General features: G+C 42.3%; 2 protein-coding genes across 5 annotated transcripts in view; one reads left to right on the forward strand and one right to left on the reverse strand.

Moving 5' to 3' along the window:
- RHBDD2 (rhomboid domain containing 2) lies at positions 1-21,833 on the reverse strand. Of its 3 annotated transcripts, none has more exons than XM_029612717.1 (4): positions 21,728-21,833; positions 5,158-5,559; positions 3,129-3,279; positions 1-618 (listed from the first exon to the last, which is right to left on the reverse strand). In XM_029612717.1, the coding sequence occupies exons 1-4, from the start codon at positions 21,783-21,785 to the stop codon at positions 234-236; spliced, it is 996 nt and encodes a 331-aa protein (XP_029468577.1). In that variant the 5' UTR covers positions 21,786-21,833; the 3' UTR covers positions 1-233. The 3 variants fall into 3 exon arrangements, with proteins under 3 accessions (XP_029468577.1, XP_029468576.1, XP_029468578.1); XM_029612716.1 differs by lacking the exon at positions 21,728-21,833 and adding an exon at positions 10,640-11,151; XM_029612718.1 differs by lacking the exons at positions 1-618; positions 21,728-21,833 and adding exons at positions 1,902-2,579; positions 10,640-11,151.
- Positions 21,504-24,794, forward strand: part of LOC115097163 (small integral membrane protein 30-like) — an 8,894-nt gene continuing 5,603 nt past the window's right edge. The window contains exons 1-2 of one of the 2 annotated variants that reach the window (XM_029612720.1): positions 21,504-21,855; positions 22,160-22,256. The gene's annotated coding sequence lies outside the window, so the exon portion shown is untranslated. The remainder of the gene's footprint in view (positions 21,856-22,159; positions 22,257-24,794) is intronic. The other variant, XM_029612719.1, reaches the window with a different exon arrangement.

Raw genomic sequence — 24,794 nt, forward strand, 5'->3', positions numbered from 1 at the left:
CTTGTGCTGACTCCATCTGCTAGATTGGGGACATAACCCACTGTCTGGACTGATCCAGGTACGTACAGGGAAATGACCAATTATGTCCATCACCATAGCTGCTATCCTGGAGCGGAGCTGTCAAGCTATCACAATACATAAACTGAAGTCCTGGATCTAAGCAATGCTTATTTCGAGAAGGCAAGTGTGTAAACCCTGAGCAATGAGCTTAGTCTCTGCTTTGGAAGCTTTCGTTAGTTAGTCTGAGTTCCTAAAGCCCCTGCTGGTACAGTAACCACCTCGGACAAACAGGAACCCATTGTGGGTTCTGCTTTGGCTTCAGCATGCATGCCAGAGGTCAGTGAAGGGAACGCAGTTTGAGAGGGAGAGGATTCAGACTGACTAAAGTAGTGTCCATGTGATGCTAGTCCAGTGGTTGGGTGATTTTGCCCATGTAGTGTTCCATGGGCTGTTGCGTTTGCTGTTAAGAAAGAGGGCCCTTGGCTATGGCCTGGTGTGTAGCTGTTCTGTAACGCAGGTTCTGGAGGCATACTATGAGGTGCTGTGTTAGAGGCAGGAAAGCTTGGCTGAGGATAATAATACTGTTGGGTGGGATATGATCCTGGTGGTGGATTTATCCTAAAGCAAGAAAACAAAGAGAAAGAAAAATGTTAACATTACTCACTGTGCAGTGTAATAAAGTTAAAAAAAAATGAAGCTCTTGGTAGGGCAGATGGCTCAGTAGCAGTGCTCTGCACCATCATACAGAAGAGGTGGGGTCAGTTCCCAAGCCTGGCTTCTGCTAAAGCAGCATCCACAGCTTCCAGGGAGAGGGAGTCCCCAGCTGTGACTCAACAGCACCACCTGCCGATCAGACTCAGTCTACACGTGAAGTACAGTCACGTTGTCACTGTAGTGGCTGGGTGGCAGGTTAAACATGGGAGAAAAGCTCCAGGGAGCTGTGAAGGAAGGCGATGTAGTTCTGAAAGACTGGCTCGGGAAAGTCCAAATGAGGAGGAAGATGAATCTTTTTGGCCAAAAGATAATCAATTATGTAGCTCAGTTCTGCTCTAACCCCAGAGCCAGACAGGTTTTCAGGACATCCACAGCAAATAGGTAGAAGATAAATTTGCATGTACCCAAGACCCAGCATAGACAAAATTTGCCTCATGCATATTCATTATGGATATCCTGAAAACCCAACTGGCCATGAGCTTCTAGATAAGTGTATATCGGACATCATCCAGATACTGTGCCTTTTCCCCGTTTATACTTTATCATTCGACTTGCCTTTCTCCAGCCATTCAAGACATCCTACTCTGCTACACTTTTACATGTTGCTTAAGCTATATTCTTCACCTGGTATATGTATTTACAACCTTCTCTCAGTTTTATGGTCCTCTCTTTTCATTAACTTTATAAAATAGTGTGTTAGGGGCTCTGCTTTAGAAGACAAAACAATAGGCCAAAGTAAATAAAGTTCACATTTCTTATGGCAAACAATTCAGTATTAATACTAGTGAAGGTTCACATAGCACTACAAGGAGTGGAGAGAGTGCTATACAGACCCAGAAGAAGCAGTCCCTGCTCTGTGGAGCTTAGTCTAATCTAATCTAATCTCGAGGGGCAAGTACTCTACAGACTGACCTTGGGAACAGGGCTGCTTTAGTGGATCAAGGGATCTTTGCTATCTAAAGTCTAAGAGAGAGCCTAGTCAGAGGGAGGGACGCGAGTAGGACCATTTTGCTTTTGCTACTTGAGGTGAGCTGCATGCAAACAGGACGCCTGTAGATGCAGCTTAGGCAGGATGTTTGGCCAGCATGTTCCCTCCCTTTCTTCTTCTTCTTCCCCCCCCCCCAAAACCAATATTCCTGAAACCCTGGGAGAAGCCACTTTTGGGACAGTGTCATAAATTACACTATGCAAAGATCAGTTTGCAACATCATTTGTGATTAATTAGTACAGACCAATCAGATTCAGTGTCTAAAATCTGCCCCAATGTACTAAACCTGATCGATTTCTAGAGGTATGAAAGATTTGTGGCAAGATGAAGAGGAGCGTTACTTCAATTCATTAACCACCTAAAAGGTAACCCATTTATTTGATACAGATTTGTAGGTTGTCATAACAGTTACTGGGCCAATTTAATAAACTGTAGAATTATAATATATGTTATCAAGACAAACAGTTAAATCTAGAGTGTTTAGGGGCAGAAATTCCCCCTTATTAGGTAAGTATGTCGATCCAATAATTGTACAATATAGTTCCCTCCAGGATCAATATGGCAACTCTGCACTACTTGATACTAAGGAAAATATTAATGCTGGCGTTCTGCACTTTTGAAATAATGGCAGTGCACAGCAGACCGGTTTTATTTTAAAGCTATACTACTAAGATTATTTCTGTAATTATGTCAGTTGCTATTTAGACAAACATCATGATGGATATTTCTTTTTTTAAGATATTTTATTTCCTAGGTGAAATAACTTTTGAGAACTCCTCATTGCCACTCTGTCGCTTGTGATCAGAGGTAATGTGCAGCAATGCTTTATAGCATCAGACATTGTAGTACACACAAAGCATGCCTACTGAAGAGGCACCTAAATAAACAAACAAAAAAAAAAGGGCACTATCAAAACACTTAGACCACCGTGAAAAGGAAGAAGAACATAAGCTAGAGTGAAAAAAAAAAATACACAAGCACAAAATATAGTGCAACAAGAAAACAAGGTTCCATATGCATTTTACATGAAAATAATGGAAATACCAATTTATAAAGTAGTAGTGGTTCTTGTGATGGGATCCAGTGAAAAGGCATGTGATGTGATCAAGAGTCACTTCATTCAGCCATTAGGAAAGGCTGTGGTTGGACATATGCACCTGTTCGATGCCCACTCATGAGATTCTCATAAGCCCTGGGCTTGGCTGATTTGAGTGCATAGCCAATATGGAAGGAGTAGGTATACAGCTCATGAAGTCAAATGCTCTCTGTACACACATTGAATTATGTTGTGCCATTGCATCCTGGGGGTGGGAGAAAGACTGCACAACTTTGCAAATCACGATTTGCCTGGATGGCTGCCCAATGACAGATCACTTCCTGCAGGTCTGTGGATCATCAGCCACTGATTATTGGACTTCAGACTTACTTCCTGGTCTGAGCAGCTCTTCTTTCTGCTGCTGAACCTGGCACATATTTCAGGCCTGGGATCCTCTTCAACAAACGGAAAGGAAGTTTTTGGTCCAACCTGGATATGGTGGCCTCAGGAGGATCAAGGAAAAAGCAGCCACCTAGGCCATCTGAGGGTAGCAGTGTGTTAAAGAAAAAACAGCAGAAGGCTCCAGGGAAAAAGAAGAAAGGTGGTTATGCATAGGCTTCCCAATCACATTTTCCAAAAGAAGTATTTATTCACGCCTATAATTTGGATTTATACAACACTTTTTTTTTTATATTTAGAATACTTCAGAAACATATATGCAGTCTCGTTAGGGAAAGATGATCTGACTGCACTTCTAGAAACGTGAAAGAAACAAAACAGCAGTTTGCCCAGTATCACATAAGTTGTCAGTGGCAGAGGTGATGTGAAATTACATGCCACAAGTTCTCCTCATTTCCAGCTCAGACTAGATGTAGTGAAATCACCCCTTCTGTTTCTATCCTGAAAAGCATACAATCTATGATCAATAGAAACACAAAGAAAGTCAGGTTTTTCTTTACGGATAGCTTAGCATGGAATGTGGACTGCCCTCTTGTGGAGATCAGATATTCTCAATTCAAGCTGACTAAGATTCCTAATGCTAAAAGATTTTTATGATAGACAACAAATTCCCAAAGTGAACAACATGGTGGTCTAACTACATTATTTTACATTACTGAAACTTGTCTCCTGACTCTTGTAACAGAAACAAAAAATGAAAAAGCTTAATGTGGGGGAACAATTAAATTTAGTATTTAGGAGCAAATGGACAGAAAAATAAAAAACAAACAATAAAAAAAATATACTGCAAGGGGGTTAGCTCAGTAGCAGTGCAATGCAGAGCGTCCAAATGTGATTACTGGGTCAAGTCTTCTGCTCCCCAGATCAGCCAGGACTGGGGATGCTGCAGAGGCAATGCTCCTAGCTCTTAGGATGTTGCAGGCACGGTACAACAGCAGCAGCTAGTGGAGGTGTAGCCTTGTGGTTAGAGCAGTGGGCTGGAAACCAGGGTTCAAATCCTGCCCCCGCTCCTTGTGACCTTGAGCAAGTTACTTTATCCTCAGTGGGCTCACAATCTAAGTTTGAACCAGAGGTATTTAAATTGTAATTTGCTGTGCAGTGCTTGAAAAGCAGAATACAAATAAAATAGTGGCTGGTTTTAGGGCAGAACCTTAGGGTGTGGCCTCTGGCTCAGGACTTTTGCTGCAAGGACTTGGATGTGTGTGTTGGGAAGGAAAAATAAAATCCCTTGGTAATCACACAAGAAGGCTCATTGTGCCTTGGTTCTGAGCTGAAAACTCAAAGGAATAGGGGAAAATTGCTAGGACCTCCTAAAATTAAATGAATATAATAAATTCAATGTCATCTGTACTGAGCTCAGCACATTACATGAACAAGTTTAATCAAGACAGAACCTTACTTACCGCTTGCCCAAAGGTGTTTAAAATGACATTAATAAGCACCTCTTTTCAGTGACTTTCCATCCTTTCCTGCTCATTTCCTTTTCATTGTCTCTTATACCCTCAGTTAATTTCTGCCTCCTCCTCACACAATTTATATCAGCTGGAAAGATGCTTGGGATAAAAGCACCTGATGTAAATAACCAAACACCACCACTCCCACATCTGCTCCAGTGACCCTATTCTATGACAGGGCCTGGCAGGAAGGGGATCAGAGGGCAGTCACAGCATCACATCACTCAACAAGAGCCCTTCCCAATGATCAAGAAAATAATTGGTCTTAAAATATGATTTTTCCTCTGGCATAAGTAGCACTGTATATGCAGGGAAAGGATGTGCTGATGTCAATGAATCAAGCTATCAAAGAGGGGTTTAAAAAAAAAAGAGAGAGACAAAGTTAATGTATGGATTACACCGAATCATCTGCTGCCAGGACCCAAGCCTGTCTGACCTCTCCAGCCTTCCAAACCCTAGGATTTTACAAACTTATTCAAAATGACTGACTGGTTATAAAAGGATACACATTAATCCCACTAGGATTCCGCAGAGGTTGCTAACAACAGACATGTGAGGGATAAAAAGGGTCACAAAGAGAAAAAGCCATGGGACCAGCATGGTCGGGATCATGAAGCCAAGCAGCAGCAGGCGCCGCATTCGGGAGCGGGTGGTGGCAGCGCTAACCATAGCAAAGGCGACAGTGGTGTAGCCCTGGGTGCGCTCCTGTCCTCCGTATCCAAATGGCATAGCATGGAAAGTGAGGTAAAGCAGCGCAGAGGAGACCGCAAACACCAAGGTGAACAGGCAGTGCTTCACGGTGCCCACATTTGCCTCAAACCCACCTCCAAAATACCAGATGAGCATGCAGCTGCAAAGCAAGGAGGTCAGGTCTTCATGAAAAAATATATAGGTGATCAACCTGTGAACTGAAAGAGAAATTAGATCAGAGAGGAAATAAACACAAAGCTGTCAGACTGGAAAAACAGCGAGCAGTGTGCACAGGTTTCAAAGGTTATAATTGTTACTGACATCTGGGATCTTGCAAACACCAGTGCAGGTGGCCCAGTCCATCAAGGCACTCCAATGGACAGCACTCCAGTGGCCAGCCTATTTCACTCACTGAAATATTGCAATGATATATGTTCTTCTGGAAAAAGGCATCATCTTATATGCCTGCATGGAGGCCAGTCCTGATTAACAATGAAGATTTGGATAAATACAGAACCTTTTATTCACTCAAGGTCCTAATGCATTTTGCGCTATTACTTCCCAAGCAGGTAAGTGGTCATTATCTGGGCTGAAAGTCACAGTAAGCTTTAATAATGCACAAGCAATGCCCAACCCCATCTAAGGAGAAGGAAAACCACTAAAAAGGCAAAAGCTCTGGGGCACTATCCCACATGCACCTGTTTTGGCATGTTTTTTCAGAGTGCCAAATTTATGCCCTGGGCAAACTTATTCTATTTTAAAATTGTGCAAAAAAAAAAAAAAAAAATTTTTCTTGCACTATTTCTCTTTACTGTGTGATTCTGTGCAAACTTTAAATGTGGCACAAAAGGTAAAGCAATTGTGCACCAGATCCTGATATTAAGTACACTCCTCTATCCCTTAGCAAGACTTGGTGGAATCACACTCTCCGGTCTTGACTTAGTCATTTGCATAAGGAATATTTTTAGGGCCAGATTTAAAGGACTAAAGAAAAAAAACCAAACAGTTTTGTAGGTTGTCTCAGCTGTTCTCTCATTTTCAGTTTTAAACACAGGTCTACAATTTACCTCTTCCCACTTTCAAAGAGATTACCACACATCTGTGCTTGATAAATAAAACCAAACTGGTGCAGTTAAAAGATAAAAACATTGAATTTTGAAGGAAGGAAGAACAACGTTATAGCATGGAAAGGCCAGCAAATGCTCAAAGACATGTAACCTTATCTATGGGGTGAACATGGGGGGGAAATGTTTAGGAAGAGAGAAAAGTAAAAAGGGCCCAAGAATGAAAATATATACAAATTCTCTGATCAGCAGCAGATGTCAACAAAAGCTATCCTTGGCTGGACATGTGAGATCAGAACCCATTATAATGGTTGTCTACAACTGGGGTGATGGAAAGATTCAATGCTGGGCACAACATGCAAACTTCCTAAACATGTCAAGGCAAGTACACAGTCTAAATGCATGTGATTAGAACTCATTTCCAGGAAGTCACACTCTGAAAAATCTATACATAAAACATAAGGCTTGCCATACTGGGTCAGACCAAGGGTCCAACAAGCCCAGTATCCTGTTTTCAACAGTGGCCAAGCTAGGTCACAAGTACCTGGCAGGAGGATCCCAAGGGACAGATTCCAAGTTGCTTATCCCAAATATAAGCAGTGGATTTCTGCAATTCTACCTTAATAATTGTTAATGGAGTTTTCCTCCAGGAACTTGTCCAAACCTTTTTATAAATGCAGCTATACTAATAGCTTTCACCACATCCTTTGGCAACAAATTCCAGAGCTTAATTATGCATTAAGTAAAAAAAAAAAAAAAGTTTTCTCTTATTAGTTTTATATGTATTACCCGGTAACCTAATTGTCTTTGTACTTGTCAAAAGAGTAAACAACTGACTAGCATTTATTCTTTCCATTCCACTCATTATTTTATAGACCTCGATCATATCTCCCCTGAGCTGTCTCTTCTCCAAGCTGAAGAGTCCTAACCTCTTTAGCCTTTCTCCTTAGGGGAATTGTTCCATTCCCTTTACCATTTTGGTTGCCCTTCTCTGTACCTTTTCTAATTCTGCTGTATCTTTCTTGAGATGTGGTGACCAGAACTGAACACAATACTCAAGATAAGGTCACACCATAGAGTGATATAGAGGCATTATGATATTCTGTTTTATTTTTCATTCCTTTCCTAATAATCCCTAGCATTCTATTTGCTTTCTTGGATGCTGCTACGCACTGAGCAGATTTCATTGTATTTTCAACGATGACACCTAGATCCTTTTCCTGACTGGTGATTCCTAAAGTGGAACCTTGCATTGTTTAGCTACTATTTGGGTTACTCTTCCCTAAGTGCATCACTTTTCTACATTAAATTTCATTTGCATGCCCAGTCTTCCAGTTCTGCAATATCCTCTTGTGATCTGACAACTGAATAATTTTGTGTTATGGGCAAATTTGATAATCTCACTTGTTCCCATTTCCAGTAATTTATAAATATATTAAAAAGCATCGATCCCAGAACAGATCCCTGGGGCACTCCACTATTCACAGTTTTCCATTGGGAAAAATTTACCACTTAGCCCTACTTTATATTTTCTATCTTTTAAGTTGCTATACTTAAGAAAATAAGATCCGGTTTTCTGTATCTTGATTTATTTTACACATAAAGTAGCAATTATTCTCTGGTTGAGTAACTGTATGCCTCTTGGGTGCTTAAGCTTATTTTTTTTTTTGAGGCATTATTGTGAAACACTATTCAAAATCAAGCTGTTTCCAGTCTCCACTGAAAAGGTATATTGGCTGCACCACATTCTGAAAACTGTCTGGCAAGATGTGTCCACAAGAAATCCACCCACCTCCCCACAAGTTTTTGACACTGCATGGAATAGGATAGAAAAATATGGATCAATTACAAAATACTGAGTTAGGAGCACACTGGGGAACAGCAGCATAGACTAATACCAGCCCCAGAAATGTGAGTTAACTTTACCTCACCTCTGACCAAGGAGTTAAGTTACCAGCCTTAGAGAAATTCAAGTTAAGCCTATATACATCTTTGAATTAGGGAGTAATAACTAATACCTTCATTAACATGGGATTTATATGGAACAGTTAATTAATATAAACCTAGCTGTTATATTTCCTGCATTTTATCTTTTTGATTTTACATTTATCTGATTACTGTTTATTGTTGGGGTCTCTCTATTTGATCATATTGTACATCACTCTGTGGCCTTTGTGGGAGGAGTAAACTCTAAAATTTGACAAAACATTTTTGCACATATTTTAACATTTATTCAAAATTTTTCATTTAGTTTTAAAATTAGATTTTAGTTGTTTGATCTTTATGTTGTGTTCTGTTTGATGTTATTACAACATTAAGTGCTGTGATAGATGATGAATTATATATCAAATTGTATTAAACTTAACTTCCATCCCTACATACATTTTTTTGTCTGTGCAAGTTTACTCCTGATTTAATAAGGATTTTAGCACACAAAAAGTGTGTGCAGAAACAGAAGTTAAAATGTGTACTCAGCCTAATATACCTTACTATATTGGCCCCTCACTGTCAGGCCGATACAGTAAGGACGTGGTTGAAAAAGTGTGGCAGTGCCGGGCACCTGCTCGTTTGCTGCGCGCACAGTTCGGATCACATACCACTCGATACAGTATTTAAATGGCATACAAATGCAAGCTGCGTCCAAGAAGCGTCCACCTTCGCTGCCATGAGCGCACGCCATGACCTCGGACGTCCAGCCGGGCGTTCATGCACCCTCGCCGGCAGGGGCTGCTGGAAGCTGCCTCGCATGGGGAGCGCCCGATCCGCCTTTGGGCTGCTGAAGCCGCTCTCGCCGCCGGCTGCCCCCAGGAAGAGGGGAGAGAGAACTGGGGCTGCTCCGGAGACCGGCACCCATGGATGCAGCCAGGGCAGGTGAGCGGGGGCTGGGGGAAGTTTGTCCGATCCTGGCTTCTCTATAGGTCTTGTCCCGGGGGGTGAGGGGGTCGTTTGCCCGTGAAATTTCATCTCTCTGACCTGACGCTCCACACTAACGCAGGAGTAAGGGTAGGCGGTAAATTAGCAGGTTAAACACGCGGCAAAACTGCAGGTTAAAAAGGCAATAATTGGGGCGCACGTTACTGTATGGGAGGGAATAGCTAATCCGATCGTTTACATCTCATATACATGCCGCAGGCGGAAAGGGTTACCCGTTGATTTAAAGAAGCAGTAAGGATGGGTTAAAAGGGATAATGAATCGCGGGTTGGACTTACGCGGCCAAATTGTGGGTACAAAGTGGGTAAGAAGCAGGGTAACCGCGGCTGCGCCTTACTGTATCGGCCTGTGTGCGAGCTAGTTATAATGAGTGTGCATTATATCCTCCTATTGCATGCACAGAGCAGACAAACACGACAGGCAAAAAATCACAGCACAAACTGTGCAAATCTGTCTTATTTATATCGGAGGTGGCCAACTCTAGTCCTCAAGAGCCACAAATGGGACAGGTTTTTAGGATATTCACCATGAATATGCATGAGATATATTTGATTACAATAGAGGCACTATATATATATATATATTTTTTTTTTTTTGATGGGGATAGATTTGCATGTACTACCTCTCTCTCTCTCTCTCTCTATATATATATATATCTATATATTGTGAAAGGCAGTTTGATGGGGTACCTATCATATTTGTTCTTTGCTCTGCACATACACTATGGTTAATAGCACATGCAGTTTCTTTCAGGAAGAGATGTGGTTCAGTCAGTGCCATCTTGAATCTTGCAGCTGGCAGAGAAGGAGCAGCTGAGCATCACTCCTGCCTCTGAAGAGCTCAGCTTGCCCTTGGGTAAAAGCAGGGGTGGGGCCGGGGATGGTTGGGGAATATATGGGACCTAAGATATTTTGAAAATCAAGTGTGATTTGTGATGCAAAGCATGAAGTGGAATAATGCACACTAATAGCAAATGGCCCCAGTTTAATAAGATGTGAGATAAAATATGCGCTGAGTTTCGGTGCTCATTTTCTTTATTTGCAAGCTAAAATAATTACTTCTTGATGCAGTAAGCTAATGACATGCTAATGCATCAGGAGTTCTAAAAAGCATGCTAATCCAAAATATACATCGTACATAAGAAAACATGGTGTGTGCGCACAAACCAGAAACTTAAAAAAAAAAATATATATATATATATATATATATATATTGTTACTCCCCACCCAGACCTGGCTACCAGACTTCACCATTACTAATAGACAGGAGCCCCATACTTTCTAAACAGGTTTCTCTCCTTACCCTGCAGGTTGCTGAGGGTGGCCTCGGGCTCCAGGCAGTACCCGCAGGCCTCACTTTCCGTCCCTCTGGCCTGGAGAAGGGAGGGCAGGGACACCGCCACCGACCCCACAGCTGTCAACAAAGCCGCAGGGGTGAACTCCACCGCCGGTAGGCAGGAGCGGACAGCTCTGCCCCAGCGCGGACCCTGACCCACCGCTTCCATGACTGCTTACCACATATACGGGCGGGCAGTGAAGCAACTATGCAAACCCCAGATTCCGGACCTGGAGCGACGACTGAGCCAGGATATCCTGTACCAGAAGAGCCCTAAACTAACACGAAAGTTAATAGTCTCTGCCTGCATAGTACTTCCGGGTAGTTACGTCACCTCCGCTGGTTACCCAGGCAACGGACAGAGACGGCTGTAGATCTTTCCCCGCACAGACTCCCAGAATTAATAGTGCTGTCTGTTTTCAACAAAATAAATTAAGGTGTTTTGTTTTTTTTAAAGTTGATTTAATTAGTTCGAGCCACAGCTTGTTTTTTTCTTTCTGCGGGTTTCTCAGCTGGGCTGCTGACCCAGAACGCAACAGCTTCGGGGCTCAACAGGTCCTGACAGCATACAAACTGTAAAAAGAACCAGCGCCTTACATTCTTTCCTCTCTTATCACAGGCTACCAATAAACAGTGGTGCTGAAAGCTGATTTTTACTAAAGAATTTTTTTAAATTAAGTATTTATACTTTCAAAATGATTTGGCTCACTTTGAGTTTATACCTCTGGCAGGACGGCTTTGGTTGGAAGCTTGTGGGCCCCAGTACTTAGGGAGCCAGGTTAAATCACCCCTGAAAAAGGAAAGCGTCTAAAAGTTCTAGCTGATTTTTCAATGGCCACCTTCTTTCATTTTACTATGTCAGTTACAGTCATAGGAACATTATACGTCTCACAAAGTCTAGCCACTGCTTCTTCTGTTAAGTTTATTTATTTAAAAGTTTTTATATACCGCGCCAAGGGGTAGTAATCTATCAGTCTAGGCCAGTGATGGCCAACCTTTTGAGCTCAGTGTGTCAAAATTCATAAAAAAAAACCGAGCATAACTCGGGTGGTGTGTCACTTCTAGAAAAATCCATAATTTTGTGATATTTGTAGCTCTAATCAATAACAAAGTTATAATTTTAATATATGTACTGTATTTATTAATAAAGCAAAAACAAATAATTCTTTACCTTACCTGCTTAGTGACTTTTTTGTTGCTGAATTTCATTGACTAAATCTTCAATTGAAGGTTGGTATTTCGTACACTTCAAGTCCAAGCAAGCGTTACAAACTTCATCTGTCAGTCGGTTTCTTTTATTGGCTCCCATTCATTTTCACACCACTCCCTCCCCATCCCCCAGGCATGCACACATTCATTCTCACACACACAGACCCCCAGGCAGGCACCCATGCATTCACACACATACACCCCCAAGCAGAGTCCCATTCATACACATGCACACATTAAAGTCAGACGCCCCCTCTCTTTTGCCAGCAATCTCGGAACCTCTCTCATTCCTCTGCTGCCACTGTCACTGCTGCCACATGGCTATTGGGGAGGTGCGATTGCTGCTACTGACACTGAAGTCTGTTCTGCTGCCTCCTCTGTGCAGGCCCGTGGGCTTCCACTTTCTCCATGCTGATCTCGTACATTGTGAAATCCGTAGAGAAAGTGCTATTCTTGCACATTCCCAAAATTACATGTGCCAATCACTAAAAAGTAATTTTTTATTTTTTTTTTGTCTTTGCTGTCTGATCTTAGTTTTCTAATTGGTTGGTCACAGGCTTTTTTTTTCCACCTTCCCTTTTTTTTTGCCAATTCCTTTTATATTGTCTTTTTTTCTGTTTCTTTTCTCTCCATCTTCTTCCCTCAAATACACAGTCAGGTTCTCATTCTCACATGCATTTCTCTCTCACACACACACAGGCTCTCACTGGCACATGCTCTCTCTCATACAATCATTCATACACACAGGCTCTCACTGGCACATGCTCTCTCATACAATCATACACACAGGCTCTCACTGGCACATGCTCGCTCTCTCTCTCTCACACACACACACACACACACACACACACACACAGAGGCTTTCACATGCTGTCTCTGCAAACATTCAGGTCCTCACTCTCACACACAATCTCTCAATTCATCTCATACAAGCACACTCTACAGACCCTCAGCCTCTCTCTCACCTCTGGGCCTCCTCTTCGCGGGTCGCCGCAGGATGGGCTCTGCAGCGGCCCTGATCTTCTCGGGCCGCGGCAGCCCTGCTACCGGGCCTCTTCCTCTTCTCGGACCGCTGCGACTTGGAATTCGTGGCGGCCCGTAAACGCAAATGCTGCTCCTCTTCTGCACGCGCTGATGCTTCTGCTCCTTCCTACCCAAGCGGCTCCGGCAACGTTTACTTCTGGGGCCGCACAGGAAGGAGGAGGAGCATCAGCTCGTTTAAATGCGATCTTTGTCTTGAGCCTCATTGCTGCGCCGCATGAGCCTCCCTGCGCCCGGGGGCATTGGTGGAGGGGTCCGGAGGGTAGGGGGATACTAAAAAAACAAATTTTAAAGGGTCGGCGCAGCTGAAAAAGAAAACGCTCGGCACAGCCGATAAAAAAAAAAAAATTCTCGATAAGTCCTTGAAACGCTGCGCGTGTCAGCCAAAATGTCTCATAGGTTAGCCATCACTGGTCTAGGCGGTGCACATATTAAAACATACACAAATTCATAACAATACAACAAATTAAAATACAATGTAATTAAGTTTCTATCTTAACACCGGCAATCTTTTGTTCCTCCGGGTCCCTAACTGCACTCACACTCCTCCTCAAAGGGGCGGGGCTGATGGCCAAAGGCAGGGCGATTTTTTCAAGATTAAGTGCTGAGGTTTGCGCCATGTGCTGTCTAGTTAGAATGTTTTGAGTCGGTGGCTGGGGTATGTTGCTAGGCTCCATGCACAGAATTAATCGAAAGAAGAAAGCCCACTAAATTTTTTAATTAGAGATGATTTATGTGAGAGATTGTATGTGTGCGCTCGGTGCAAAGAGCCCCTGGCTCTTAGGGAACGAGTCCGATTTCTGGAGGCTAGAGTAGCAGACAAGTCCCAAATCCAGTCTGGCAGCCCCAGTGCTGCCTTGGATCAGAAAGGTCTCCCAGTAGGAGAATATCACCCTGGTGTAGCAGGAAGTGATCCTGTAGCAAGGACCTGCTCTCCAGGTGATGTATTGTCCTCTCGCATTGAGGACAAGTCTCCCAGGGCTACTGCCCAGGAGGGAAGGGTTAGGCCGGCCATCATTTTGGTGATTTGATTATTAGAAATGTAGATAGCAGGGTGGCTGGTGGACGTGAGGACCGCCTGGTAACTTGCCTGCCTGGTGCGAAGGTGGCAGACCTCACGTGTCACCTAGATAGGATTATAGACAGTGCTGAGGAGGAGCCGGCTGTCGTGGTACATGTGGGCACCAACGACATAGGAAAATGTGGGAGAGAGGTTCTGGAAGCCAAATTTAGGATTTTAGGTAGGAAGCTGAAATCCAGAATCTCCAGGGTGGCATTCTCTGAAATGCTTCCTGTTCCACGTGCGGGTCCCCAGAGGCAGGCAGAGCTCCAGAGTTTGTGAATCCGCTTGCTATTTGGTTCTCCCATTATTTTTATAATATGTAATTAACCATATTTCATGACTTGTGTGTTAAAAGAAAGCTATATTTCTATTATTTTCTTTTAACATAGTTTTCAATGTATTTGAAATTGAAACTTCAATAAAAATAAAATTAAAAAAAAAAGAGCTCCAGAGTTTCAATGCATGGATGAGAGGATGGTGCAGGGAAGAGGGATTCAGTTTTGTAAGGAACTGGGGAAACATTTGGGGAAAGGGGAGACTTTTCTGAAAGGATGGGCTCCATCTTAGAGTGGAACCAAGCTGCTGGCACTAACTTTCAAAAATGAGATAGAGCAGCTTTTAAACTAGAAAAGGGGGAAAGCCGACAGTCACTCAGCAGTGCAGGTTCGGAGAAATGTATCCTTGAAGGATACTAATGAAACAGGAGAGCTAGGGCATCCCAACAGAGAGGTTCCATTAAATGCAAACATAGTTCATATACCTCTATGTAAAAAATCACTGAAGCTAATGATTTCCGAATTATCCCTAACAACTGAAAAGCAGGTTGTTAATACAAACAAAAAACACACTTTGAAATGTCTGTATGCCAATGCCAGAAGTCTAAGAAGTAAGATGGGAGAGTTAGAGTGTATAGCAGCAAATGATGAGATTGACATAATTGGCATCACAGAGACTTGGTGGAAGGAGGAAAACCAATGGGACAGTGCTATATCAGGATTCAAATTATATCGCAATGATAGGGAGGATCAACTTGGTGGGGGTGTGGCACTTTATGTCCGGGAGGTTATAGAGTCCAACAGGATAAAGATCATACAAGAGACTAAATGCTCAGTAGAATCTATATGGGTAGAAATCCCATGTGTTGGGTAAGAGTACAGTGATAGGAGTATACTACCGTCCACCTGGACAAAATGATCAGACAGATGATGAAATGCTAAGAGAAATCAGGGAAGCTAACCAATTTGGCAGTGCAATAATAATGGGAGATTTCAATTACCCCAATATTGACCTGGTAAATGTAACATTAGGACTTGCTAGAGACAAAGTTCCTGGATGTAATAAATGACTGCTTCATGGAGCAATTGGTTCAGGAACCAACAAAAGAGGGAGCTATTTTAGATTTAATTCTTAGTGGAACGCAGGATTTGGTGAGAGAGGTAACTGTGGTGGGGCCACTTGGCAACAGTGATCATAACATGATCAAATTTAAACTAATAACTGGAAGGGGGACAAGAAGTAAATCTGCATCTCTACCACTAAACTTTCAAAAGGGAACTTTTATAAAATGAGGAAAATAGTTAGAAAAAAACTGAAAGGTGCAGCTGCAAAGGTTAAAAGTGTTCAACAGGCATGGACATTGTTTAAAAATACAATCCTAGAGGCCCAGTCCATATGTATTCCACACATTAAGAAAGGTGGAAGGAAGGCAAAACGATTACTGTAATGGTTAAAAGGTGAGGTGAAAGAGGCTATTTTAGCCAAAAAAAAATCCTTAAAAAATTGGAAAGATCCATCTGAAGAAATGTTGTATTCTCGCTATCTGGTGGGAGGAGTAATCAGATAGGAGTAGCAATATTTTGTGCTGTAGTTAGCAATCTGTTATGTTCTGCAAACGGAGTTAGTAGTCTGTTGTATTCCGAAGGGGGAGATAGTAGTGGGTGGATGCTTGGGCAGGTGGCAGATAACCATTCCACACCTAATAATTACTAACATTTACGGTAAGCAAACTTGCTTATTTATGCACAAGAAATAGGAGGAATATGAATGGGACAATGAGGCTCATACACGAACGTCTACTCTCTTTTGGGAAACAGCCAAGGTAATCTTGCGAGGGGAAATTATATCTTATGTTGCTGCCAGAAAAGGAACATCTAAGAAAATCTTGCTTCTGGAAAACCAATTACGCAGGGTAAAACGTGTCTATGAAGCTCAGGTGATGCCTATTAATAAACTGCACTTTTTGGAAGTTCGGACAGCACTAAACTCCCTTTTACATCAGCAAACCCAAAAATTGTTGTATTATAAAGCAATATTCTATCAATATGGCCATAAGTCTGGCAGGATGTTGGCTAACTTAACAAAACATTGGTGGGGCCTGAAATATATTACACCTTGAAGATGTCTCTGGTAAGATTAAGAATTCAACCAAAGATATTAGTACTATATTCTGCCTATTCTATACAAGATTATATAGTAGCTCCTCTATTGCAGATGGGGACACTGCGGCTTATCTACAAAGGGTTAATTTGCCAAAAACTTCACGATCACCAGAAAAATAAGCTACATACCCCAGTTCAACTGGAAGAGATACAATGGGTAATTTATCAAGCACCACTTTTGAAGGTGCCTGGTCCCGACGGGTACTCTGGGGAATTTTTCAAATTAATGGGAGATGATCTTGTTACCCCTGGGGAAAATGTATGAGGATCTTATAGCACAAGGATGTTTCCCTTGGACACCGAATTTGGCCTATATTGTGGTTTTACCCAAGCCAGGCCGTGATTAATTATTATCTGGATCACATCGCCTTATCTCCTTGCTAAATTTTGAAGTCAAATTATTGGCTAAGATTATGGCGGATAGGCTAGCTAGCTGTATGCCGGGACTGATTGGAGATTCCCAAGTGGGGTTTGTACAAGGGAGAAATTTGGTGTTCAATGTGCGAAAAGTGGTGACCTCTATGGAATATAGTAAACTAAGAAGTTTACCATTCCTTCTTAGTTTTGATACCAAGAAGGCATTTGATCTAGTTCATTGGCTGTTCTTGTGGGAAGTGCTTAAAGTAGTGTGTATTGAAGGCCATTTCCGTGCAGTATTGCAACTACTTTACAGCAATCCAACTGCATCTGTTTTGGTTAACGGGACCCCATCTGAGAACTTTGAGCTGTATAGAGGTACACGGCAGGGCTGCCCACTCTCCCCATTACTATTCCTTCTCTCATTAGAACTTTTGTTGATTATGATTAGGAATAATGCGGCTAGTAGAGGATTATCCATGGGAAGGGGGGTGGACCACATGTTTAAGCTCTCAGCATTTGCTGACGATATATTGGTCCACGTTACGGATGTACATACTTCTTTACTGGCCCTCGTGGAGGAGTTCCAGGTATATGGGGAGTTATCGTGGTTCAAACTCAGTTTGGGTAAGACTGAAGCCTTACCTATGATAGACACTGTGAAAACGATTTGTGGACACCGTTTTCCTTTTTGATGGGTGTCTGATGCCTTTAAATATCTGGAGATCATTTTACATAGAGATTTGTCCAAGCTACAAGGAGAAAATTTTCAATTAGTGCTTCGACATACCTTTACTCTTTTAGACTCTTGGATGGACCTACCTTTGATTTGATGGGACTGGTGAATTTATATTGAATGTCAATCCTTCCAGAATGGTTATACTTACTCCAAACATTGCCCTCTTGGTTGACGTGAGGGAAGATAGCTGGGATTGAGAGGCAAATGCGTCAATTTGTGTGGCGCAAGGCTCGGCCTAGGCTACATCTGACTCAGTTAATGGACCCAAGCACATGGCAGGTTGGGACTGGCAAATATGAAGTACTATAATGGAGCGTGTAACTTGAGACATGTGGGGGATTGATTGATGGGGATGACGTTCTTTACCTCCTTAATTATTGGTCATCTTTGGTTGCCCATCAAGAGTTATATCTTACATAGATCACATTTAACTTTTAACTCATCTTCAGCGTAGTGTTCTTATAGTCCCTATAATAAAAACCTAGCATTGGTACTGCAGGCTTACCAATGTTGATTATCGTATATCTGATTTCCTGCCCATCCTGGAAAATGTTCTCACAGTAAGAGAGTTCGAGTCTGTCCTTTGCTAAGCTTTGTGTGAAATTTGACATATTACATACGGGGGGGCCAATGCAGTATGGTGCGCTCAATTGAGTGCACCGTTAGCCCCCGTTTGGCTGCACATTTGACAGGCTATTTTTACCTCTTATACAGTAAGGGGTAACAGCGTGTGGAAAACGTGCGGCCAAACTCCCTGAAACTAATAGCGCCCGCAACATGCAAATGCAAGCACATGGCAGATTGGGACTGGAAAAGGCAGGAGTCAATTTCGGCCGGCACCAGGAAAGTGTACAGAAAAGCAGAAAAAACTGCTTTTCTGTACACCCTCCGACTTATTTCATAGCGATATTAAGTCAGATGCCCCAAAAATAAAAAAAACCTGCCCACGGGTTGGAAAACAGATGCTCAATTTTGCCGGCGTCCGCTTTCTGAACCCGTGGCTGTCAGCGGGTTTGACAACCGACGCCGGTAAAATTAAGCGTCGGCTGTCAAATCTGCTGACAGCTGTTGCTTCTGTCAATAAGGTGATGCTAGGGACGCCTCCTTATTACCGCGGGCCCTAATTTGCATACCTTTACTTAGTGAATCGCGCGCCCAGGAAAGTGGCCTGGGCATGTGACGGGAGAGTGGACGCTTGCTGGCTCTCCCGTATGTTTTACTGTATCGGCCCGATAGATAGGGGTTTGCGCACTTTCAATTGTGTTACTACCTTAGGTCTTTGGACCTTGATGCCTTGCGATGTGGCCAGCGGGAAATTCAGCTGGAATTGTCTGATGTGGACGATGCAGATTGCGATTCTGTTTCCTTCTGATACAAGATGCTGAGGAATCCTTACAGGGAGCCTGGTTTGGAGAGGGAAGCGCTGATTTGGAATCGGGTGTTAAATATAGACATAATGGGAGGATTTTCTCTTTAGTTATCTTTCCAGAGCTCGTAATATTACTATCAGTGTTCCCATGAGGGAAACCCAGTTTAAATTCATACTTCTGGCCTTGTATTCTCAGTCTCAGGAATTTAAATATAATTTAGTACCCTCTGCATGATGTTTGAAATGTCAGCATGAGTTAGGGACATTGGGGCATAGTTTTTGGGAATGTAACCATATTCAAGCTTATTGGATAGATATGCAGAATCTATTGTCTGAAATCATGACTGTGACATTAGCTTTTGATGTTAAAGTGTTCTTATTTGATGATCTACATACTTATACATTCCCCACAGGATACATAAAATTGTGGTGCTGGAAGGTGCTCTTATTAGCCACAGAGGCATTCACGGAGCGGGATGCCAGCGGCCAGTGGTTGGTGTTCCACCTTCACGGAGCGGAAGGATGGAGGGCTGCCATCTCCAAATTAAAAAAAGAAAAAAAACAAGGATGGGTTCATGGGCTATAGGTATTACCAATTATTAGGCTTATTCAATTATCAATTATTAGGCATTTCAATATTAGATGATAGTTAATGTGACCTTCAAGGCATACTTCACTTTCAATGCATATCCAGCATAGCTCCCTGCTTCAAAGGCAGGGGAGAAGAAAAACTAATACTTCACGCATATCCAGCATTTGCTCTCTGCTTCAACGGCAGGGGAGAAGTAAAACTAATACTTCACGCATATCTCTGCTTCAACGGCAGAGAGCTATGCTGCCGCTTAACCAACTAATCAAACTTAATATTTCACTTGGAAGCAGCTCCATCACTGCTCTCTACATTAATGGTGGGGGTGAAAGGGAAATAGAACCTAAGGTTACTAAAAGCCAAGAGAAACAGATAAGTATGAGAAAAAAGAAGTGTGAAGCTTGCTGGGCAGACTGGATGGGCCGATTGGTCTTCTTCTGCCGTCATTTTCTATGTTTCTATTAGCTAAAAAAAAGTATATTACAAAAAGGGACAAGTGGTGTCCCTCCTACCACTGGACAATTAAAGAATGCAATTTTTCAAACCTGCCATTTGGCAAAATACGTTGAGCAAATGGAGCTTCATAAGAAGCACCAATTTTTCCTGAAAATTTGGAATTTATACTTGCAACATCTATCTCCCCAAGCACAAAGCTTAATCTTAAATGATTTAACTTCATAATCATAGTTGGATGATGTCAGACATTTAAGTGGTTTTATTATAATTTATTTTCTTATTATTTTCTGTCGGCCTTGTTGATGGAAGGGGGCTTGGGGGGTGGGGAAAGGGAGGGGAGGGAGATATGGGTCTGCTTGTTTGTATGGTTGTGCACTTGTTGTCAGGGTGTAGCAGAGTACACACACCCTGGCTTGTTTTCAATGTATTAATAAACAGAATTAAACATAAAATGCACCAAGTCTCTTGCTCTGTATGTTTGTCTTGTTAGATTGTAAGCTCTATTGAGCAGGGACTGCTGTCTTTTTATGTGTTGTTGGTACAGTGCTGTGTACTTCATATAGCACTATAGTAACACTAAGTAGTAGTAGTTGTAATTTAAATTCTAATACTTATTCAAAATAGTTGGTAACTGTAAACTTCAAAGGAGTTATCTTATTGAACTGGAGATGTATCGATTTCCCAAAACTTCATAAAAGAGAGGGTGAATTCATTGGCTCTTGGAAAGGAACTCTACTCCAATCTAGACCATGGTTTTTGCCAAATTAGGCCTCCTCAAGGAGTAGGGTCCTGATGTCACATAGCAGCCTCTTCACAACATGGCAATTTATTAAGGTTCTTTAGTAAATCCTTCTCTGCCTTGGAAATAGATTATTAAACTGCAAGCCAAGCGCTCCTCATTACTTTTATTAGTGGATGCCTTTTTCGCTTCTATTGAATTATAGGATTGTTTTGATTTAAAAAAAAAAACACGAAAAATATTTAACAGTCTCCTAGCTTCTGATGTGAATAGGGAGGAAGCAGGCACCATTTTTCACTTGGCTATAGATGCCAATTTGCTTGATGGCTGAAGGGTTTGACGGCGGCCAAGTTCCAGATTTTTTCGTCATCCTTCTAGCTACCGTAGACACATGCAAAAATCAGGACCGTGCGGAAAAAAGCCGCACCCTTGGCAATCCTATTTATGTGTCCTTAACATATTATTGGATGTAAAGTGACTCTGGCTTGCCGAAATTTCAATCACGCCAAAATCTGCTTGATTTTTTTTTTGCTGCACTTCTATCTATCTGACAAAAGACGGGTTTAATTCAATGTTATGTGTGGGAGTGTGCAGCATTTCACGGAAATTGTCATGTTTTTAAATGTCCCCAAATCAGAAAACACAAATGCTATGAAAATGTTAGTGGAAGGAAACAGTCCTTGCACTATTTGATTTAAATAGTTTTTTAATGTATTTTTTTTTGGGGGGGGAGAAAAAGTATATTGAAACCTTAATTAGAAACGAGCTCACTTAAAAAAAAAAAGACGATCTCCTACCGTGTATTCCCATTTGAAAGTACAGCAGTGTTTTTGTAAACCAAGTTACTAAACAGGGATCATTCGCCTCCCCTTTTATTTCCCCTATTTGAGGTGTTTGCAAATTTAAATTAGAAAAACAAAACCCGAGGTTAAACCTACCGCTAACAAGCCTGTTAGGGGAAATAGCATATAACGTTATTGCCTACGGAGTTTATTCATTAATACAAAGTAGTATCATTTTGAGCCCCGTTGGGGATAGCAGGCAATCGCACAAACCTTCTACCGTGGAAAATCTTACAGAAACAGGAACTAAACAGGACACCTCACTGTGCATTGTGGGAGCTGTAGTCTGGAAGTAGCTCTTCCTCTTTCAGTGTCTTCCTGTAATGGCTGCTTCTGAGACGGTATAGTGTAGCTTTTATCCTGTTTGCTACGGTTTAAACTTTATATTTTAAAGAAAACAGTACTAGATCATACCATACTTGTAATTTATGTTTTAGGGCTGCATGAAATGCCTCTGCCAGAGTTAGAGAGAATAAGTTTATTTTTTCATTTGTGAGTCACATGTTGCTGCACTCTAAGTGGGTTTTAGTTCCTGAATTATAGCGCTACAAAACTCTCTTGCGTAGCCTTTTTGTCTGTGCTCTTTGTCTCTTGTTAGAGACGGAATTACTTTCCTGCTTAGATTTTTTTCCCCTTTTCTTGTAGTTAAAAAATCACAATAAACTACTGATCTATTCTCTTCGATTTAATCCTATGTAGAAGGGAAGTGTCTGGAAGTGAGCATACTGTATGCAAATTTAAGGTAAGCTTAGTGCATATTTTCAGACTTGAAATTGATGTAATATTGTTGAATGTGTAAGTATTCTGCATAGTTTATTTGCTCATTATTTAAGATTACCATAATCTGGACAAGAAATCTGAGTGAAACTCTACTTTAGTTTTCTCTCAATGAGTACACTTGTGTATTAGTGGAATATAACTTGAGTATACACTTGAGTATTAGTAGAATATAAACATACATTTTGTTGTCCCATTTAAAACCTTTCTTGCTTCCATGAATGGGATCTTAAATCCCACCAGTTTCTGCAATAATCCATTTTTCTCTTGAATACGGTCTTCTTGTACTAGGTATGTTTACCAATCAGAATTAGTATTCCAGAGAGCTATATCCTGTTTGTCATAAAATGTACATACATGGGCACAAGTCTCCAGATTAGCAGCTGTGAAATGTTTTGCCTTCGGAACATAAATATATCCGATCTTGGAAGGATTTTAGCTCAGAAAAAGCCTTGTTAGCCTCTCAGGTTGGGGTGTGGCCTTCTTTGGCACATAATCTTAAAATTACTATCGTGTGAATTGATTCCTAAGTGATTGTACTACCTTTTTAAAGGAACAATTCCATAAAAACTATGTAAAAGTATAACTAAAGTCAGTTTTGGTGTTTTTTTAAAGACTGCTTGCGTTTTTGTGTTAAACCTCTTTTTAGTGGTTCCTATATGGTCCGGCCTTAATTATAAAGATTTTCATATTCCATCTTTTTGTAAAGCCCCCACCCACAGCGGTGAGGGGAGGAGAGCAAGTTGGGGACTGTAAGGTTGAAAAAGTGCCCAGCCCTACACATGCACCCCCCACCCCCACTGCGAACAGAACCTCACAACCTTCCCACACTATTAATACCCCCTACACACACAGGGGGGGGGGGGGGAATGGAGAGTATGAGGGGGACCTGAGACACAGACACCCCCCTCCCAGGAGGAGAGCTACAAAGGGAAGTGTGTAAAGAAGAGGACAAGGGGATAGATAGGCAGGGCACACAGAAAGGAAGGGGGAAAGAATGTGGGCACACACTTGCCCATGCATCTTTGCACCCCTCCCATGACACTCATACTCCCCACACACACAAAGTGAGAAGAGGGGGACAAAATGGAGAGGGTGAGAGGGAAACAGTACCCCCTCCCCAATATTGCACCCCACACACAAAATGTCCCATATACATCATAGCCCCCTTCCCCCCCAGCAGTGAGGTGAGTGTGATGGAGAAAGTGTCCCCAGCCATATAGACTCAGACCTCCCATACATATTGGGGAGGGGAGGAGGAGAGGGCTACAAAGTGGAGTGTGCGGGGGGGGGGGGGAGAGTTGTGCATACACCCCCACTCACCCCTTCCGTACCACTACTACCTACAGATGAGAGGGGAACAGGTGCCCCAGCCATGCACCCTCCTTTCCTCCACATATGCATGAGGGAGGGGGGCGCGACAAAGTGGGGTGTGTGAAGGGGAGCGTGCGTGCACACACAACCCCTTCCCCACGTACTCACATAGGGGTGTGGGGGTCAATGGAGAGAGTGAGGGGGAAAGAGTGCCCTCGGGCCATACATTCATATGCTGGCAGGGTTGGTGAGCAGGGGGTGCAGCCCTTAGCGTGTATCTGTATAATGTGTGTGTTTATATGTCATATATAACTTTTTAGTTCCATAGTAAGTTAAGCACCAGTGGGATGGAAAGAGCCTGGTATGAGGCGAATCTTCTGGTACTTTGTAGTGGGGAGGGCAGGTGGTAGAGGGATGAGTGCTGTGGAGTCTAGGGACAAAGCCTGGCTCCCCCCCCCCAGAAGGTGAGGTAATATATTTGGCACAGCATTGGAGGTATCTTGTTGCATATTTTAGGGGCACAGCAGCCGTTTGTGAAGCCTCATGCATGTTAGTCTAGCCAGAGGATGGGCTTTTTGTGAAGATTGATGTTCCCTCGCGGGAGTTTAGGAGAATAGCAGTTGGAAAAGATATGCAAGGGCCAGTTGATTCATGAATTTGAAGACAAAGCAAAATGTGTTTATATTTTTTCTTGCTGTCGACTGGAAGCCAGTGCAGCTCATGTAAAATTGGCATCACATGGTCTGTGGAATTTGGCCCCTACCAAAAGTCTAGCTTCCGTGCTCTGCAAAAGTTGGAGGCATTTGAGATTGTGTTGTGAGATGCTGTGGAATAGGGAAGAATAAAGCAGCCTATGCTTGGCGATCAGTGAGTGTGAATGGGGATTAGGTCTTGTTTTTTGACGTAATCTGGCACAGTAGAGAAGTGGCTTTCATTCTAAGATGGTGGTTGCGTTGAACCCCCAGAATATAAATGGAATCTAGATTGTAAAAGGGTTCCTGATAAAGTTGAATGCCCTTGTTGGCCTAACCAGAGGAGTTTGGGTTTGGAGGGGTTTAGCTTGAGTTTGTGTTTGCCTCTCAGCAGTGGCCCTATAGTTTAGCAATGAGGCTGGCGTGGTCTGTCTCTGATTTGACACAGAGCTGGATGTCGTTGAACAAACAAACTTCTATCAAAAACTTTAATCCAA

This window comes from Rhinatrema bivittatum, chromosome 8 (genome assembly GCF_901001135.1).
Source record: "Rhinatrema bivittatum chromosome 8, aRhiBiv1.1, whole genome shotgun sequence".
Classification (NCBI taxonomy): Eukaryota; Metazoa; Chordata; class Amphibia; order Gymnophiona; family Rhinatrematidae; genus Rhinatrema; species Rhinatrema bivittatum.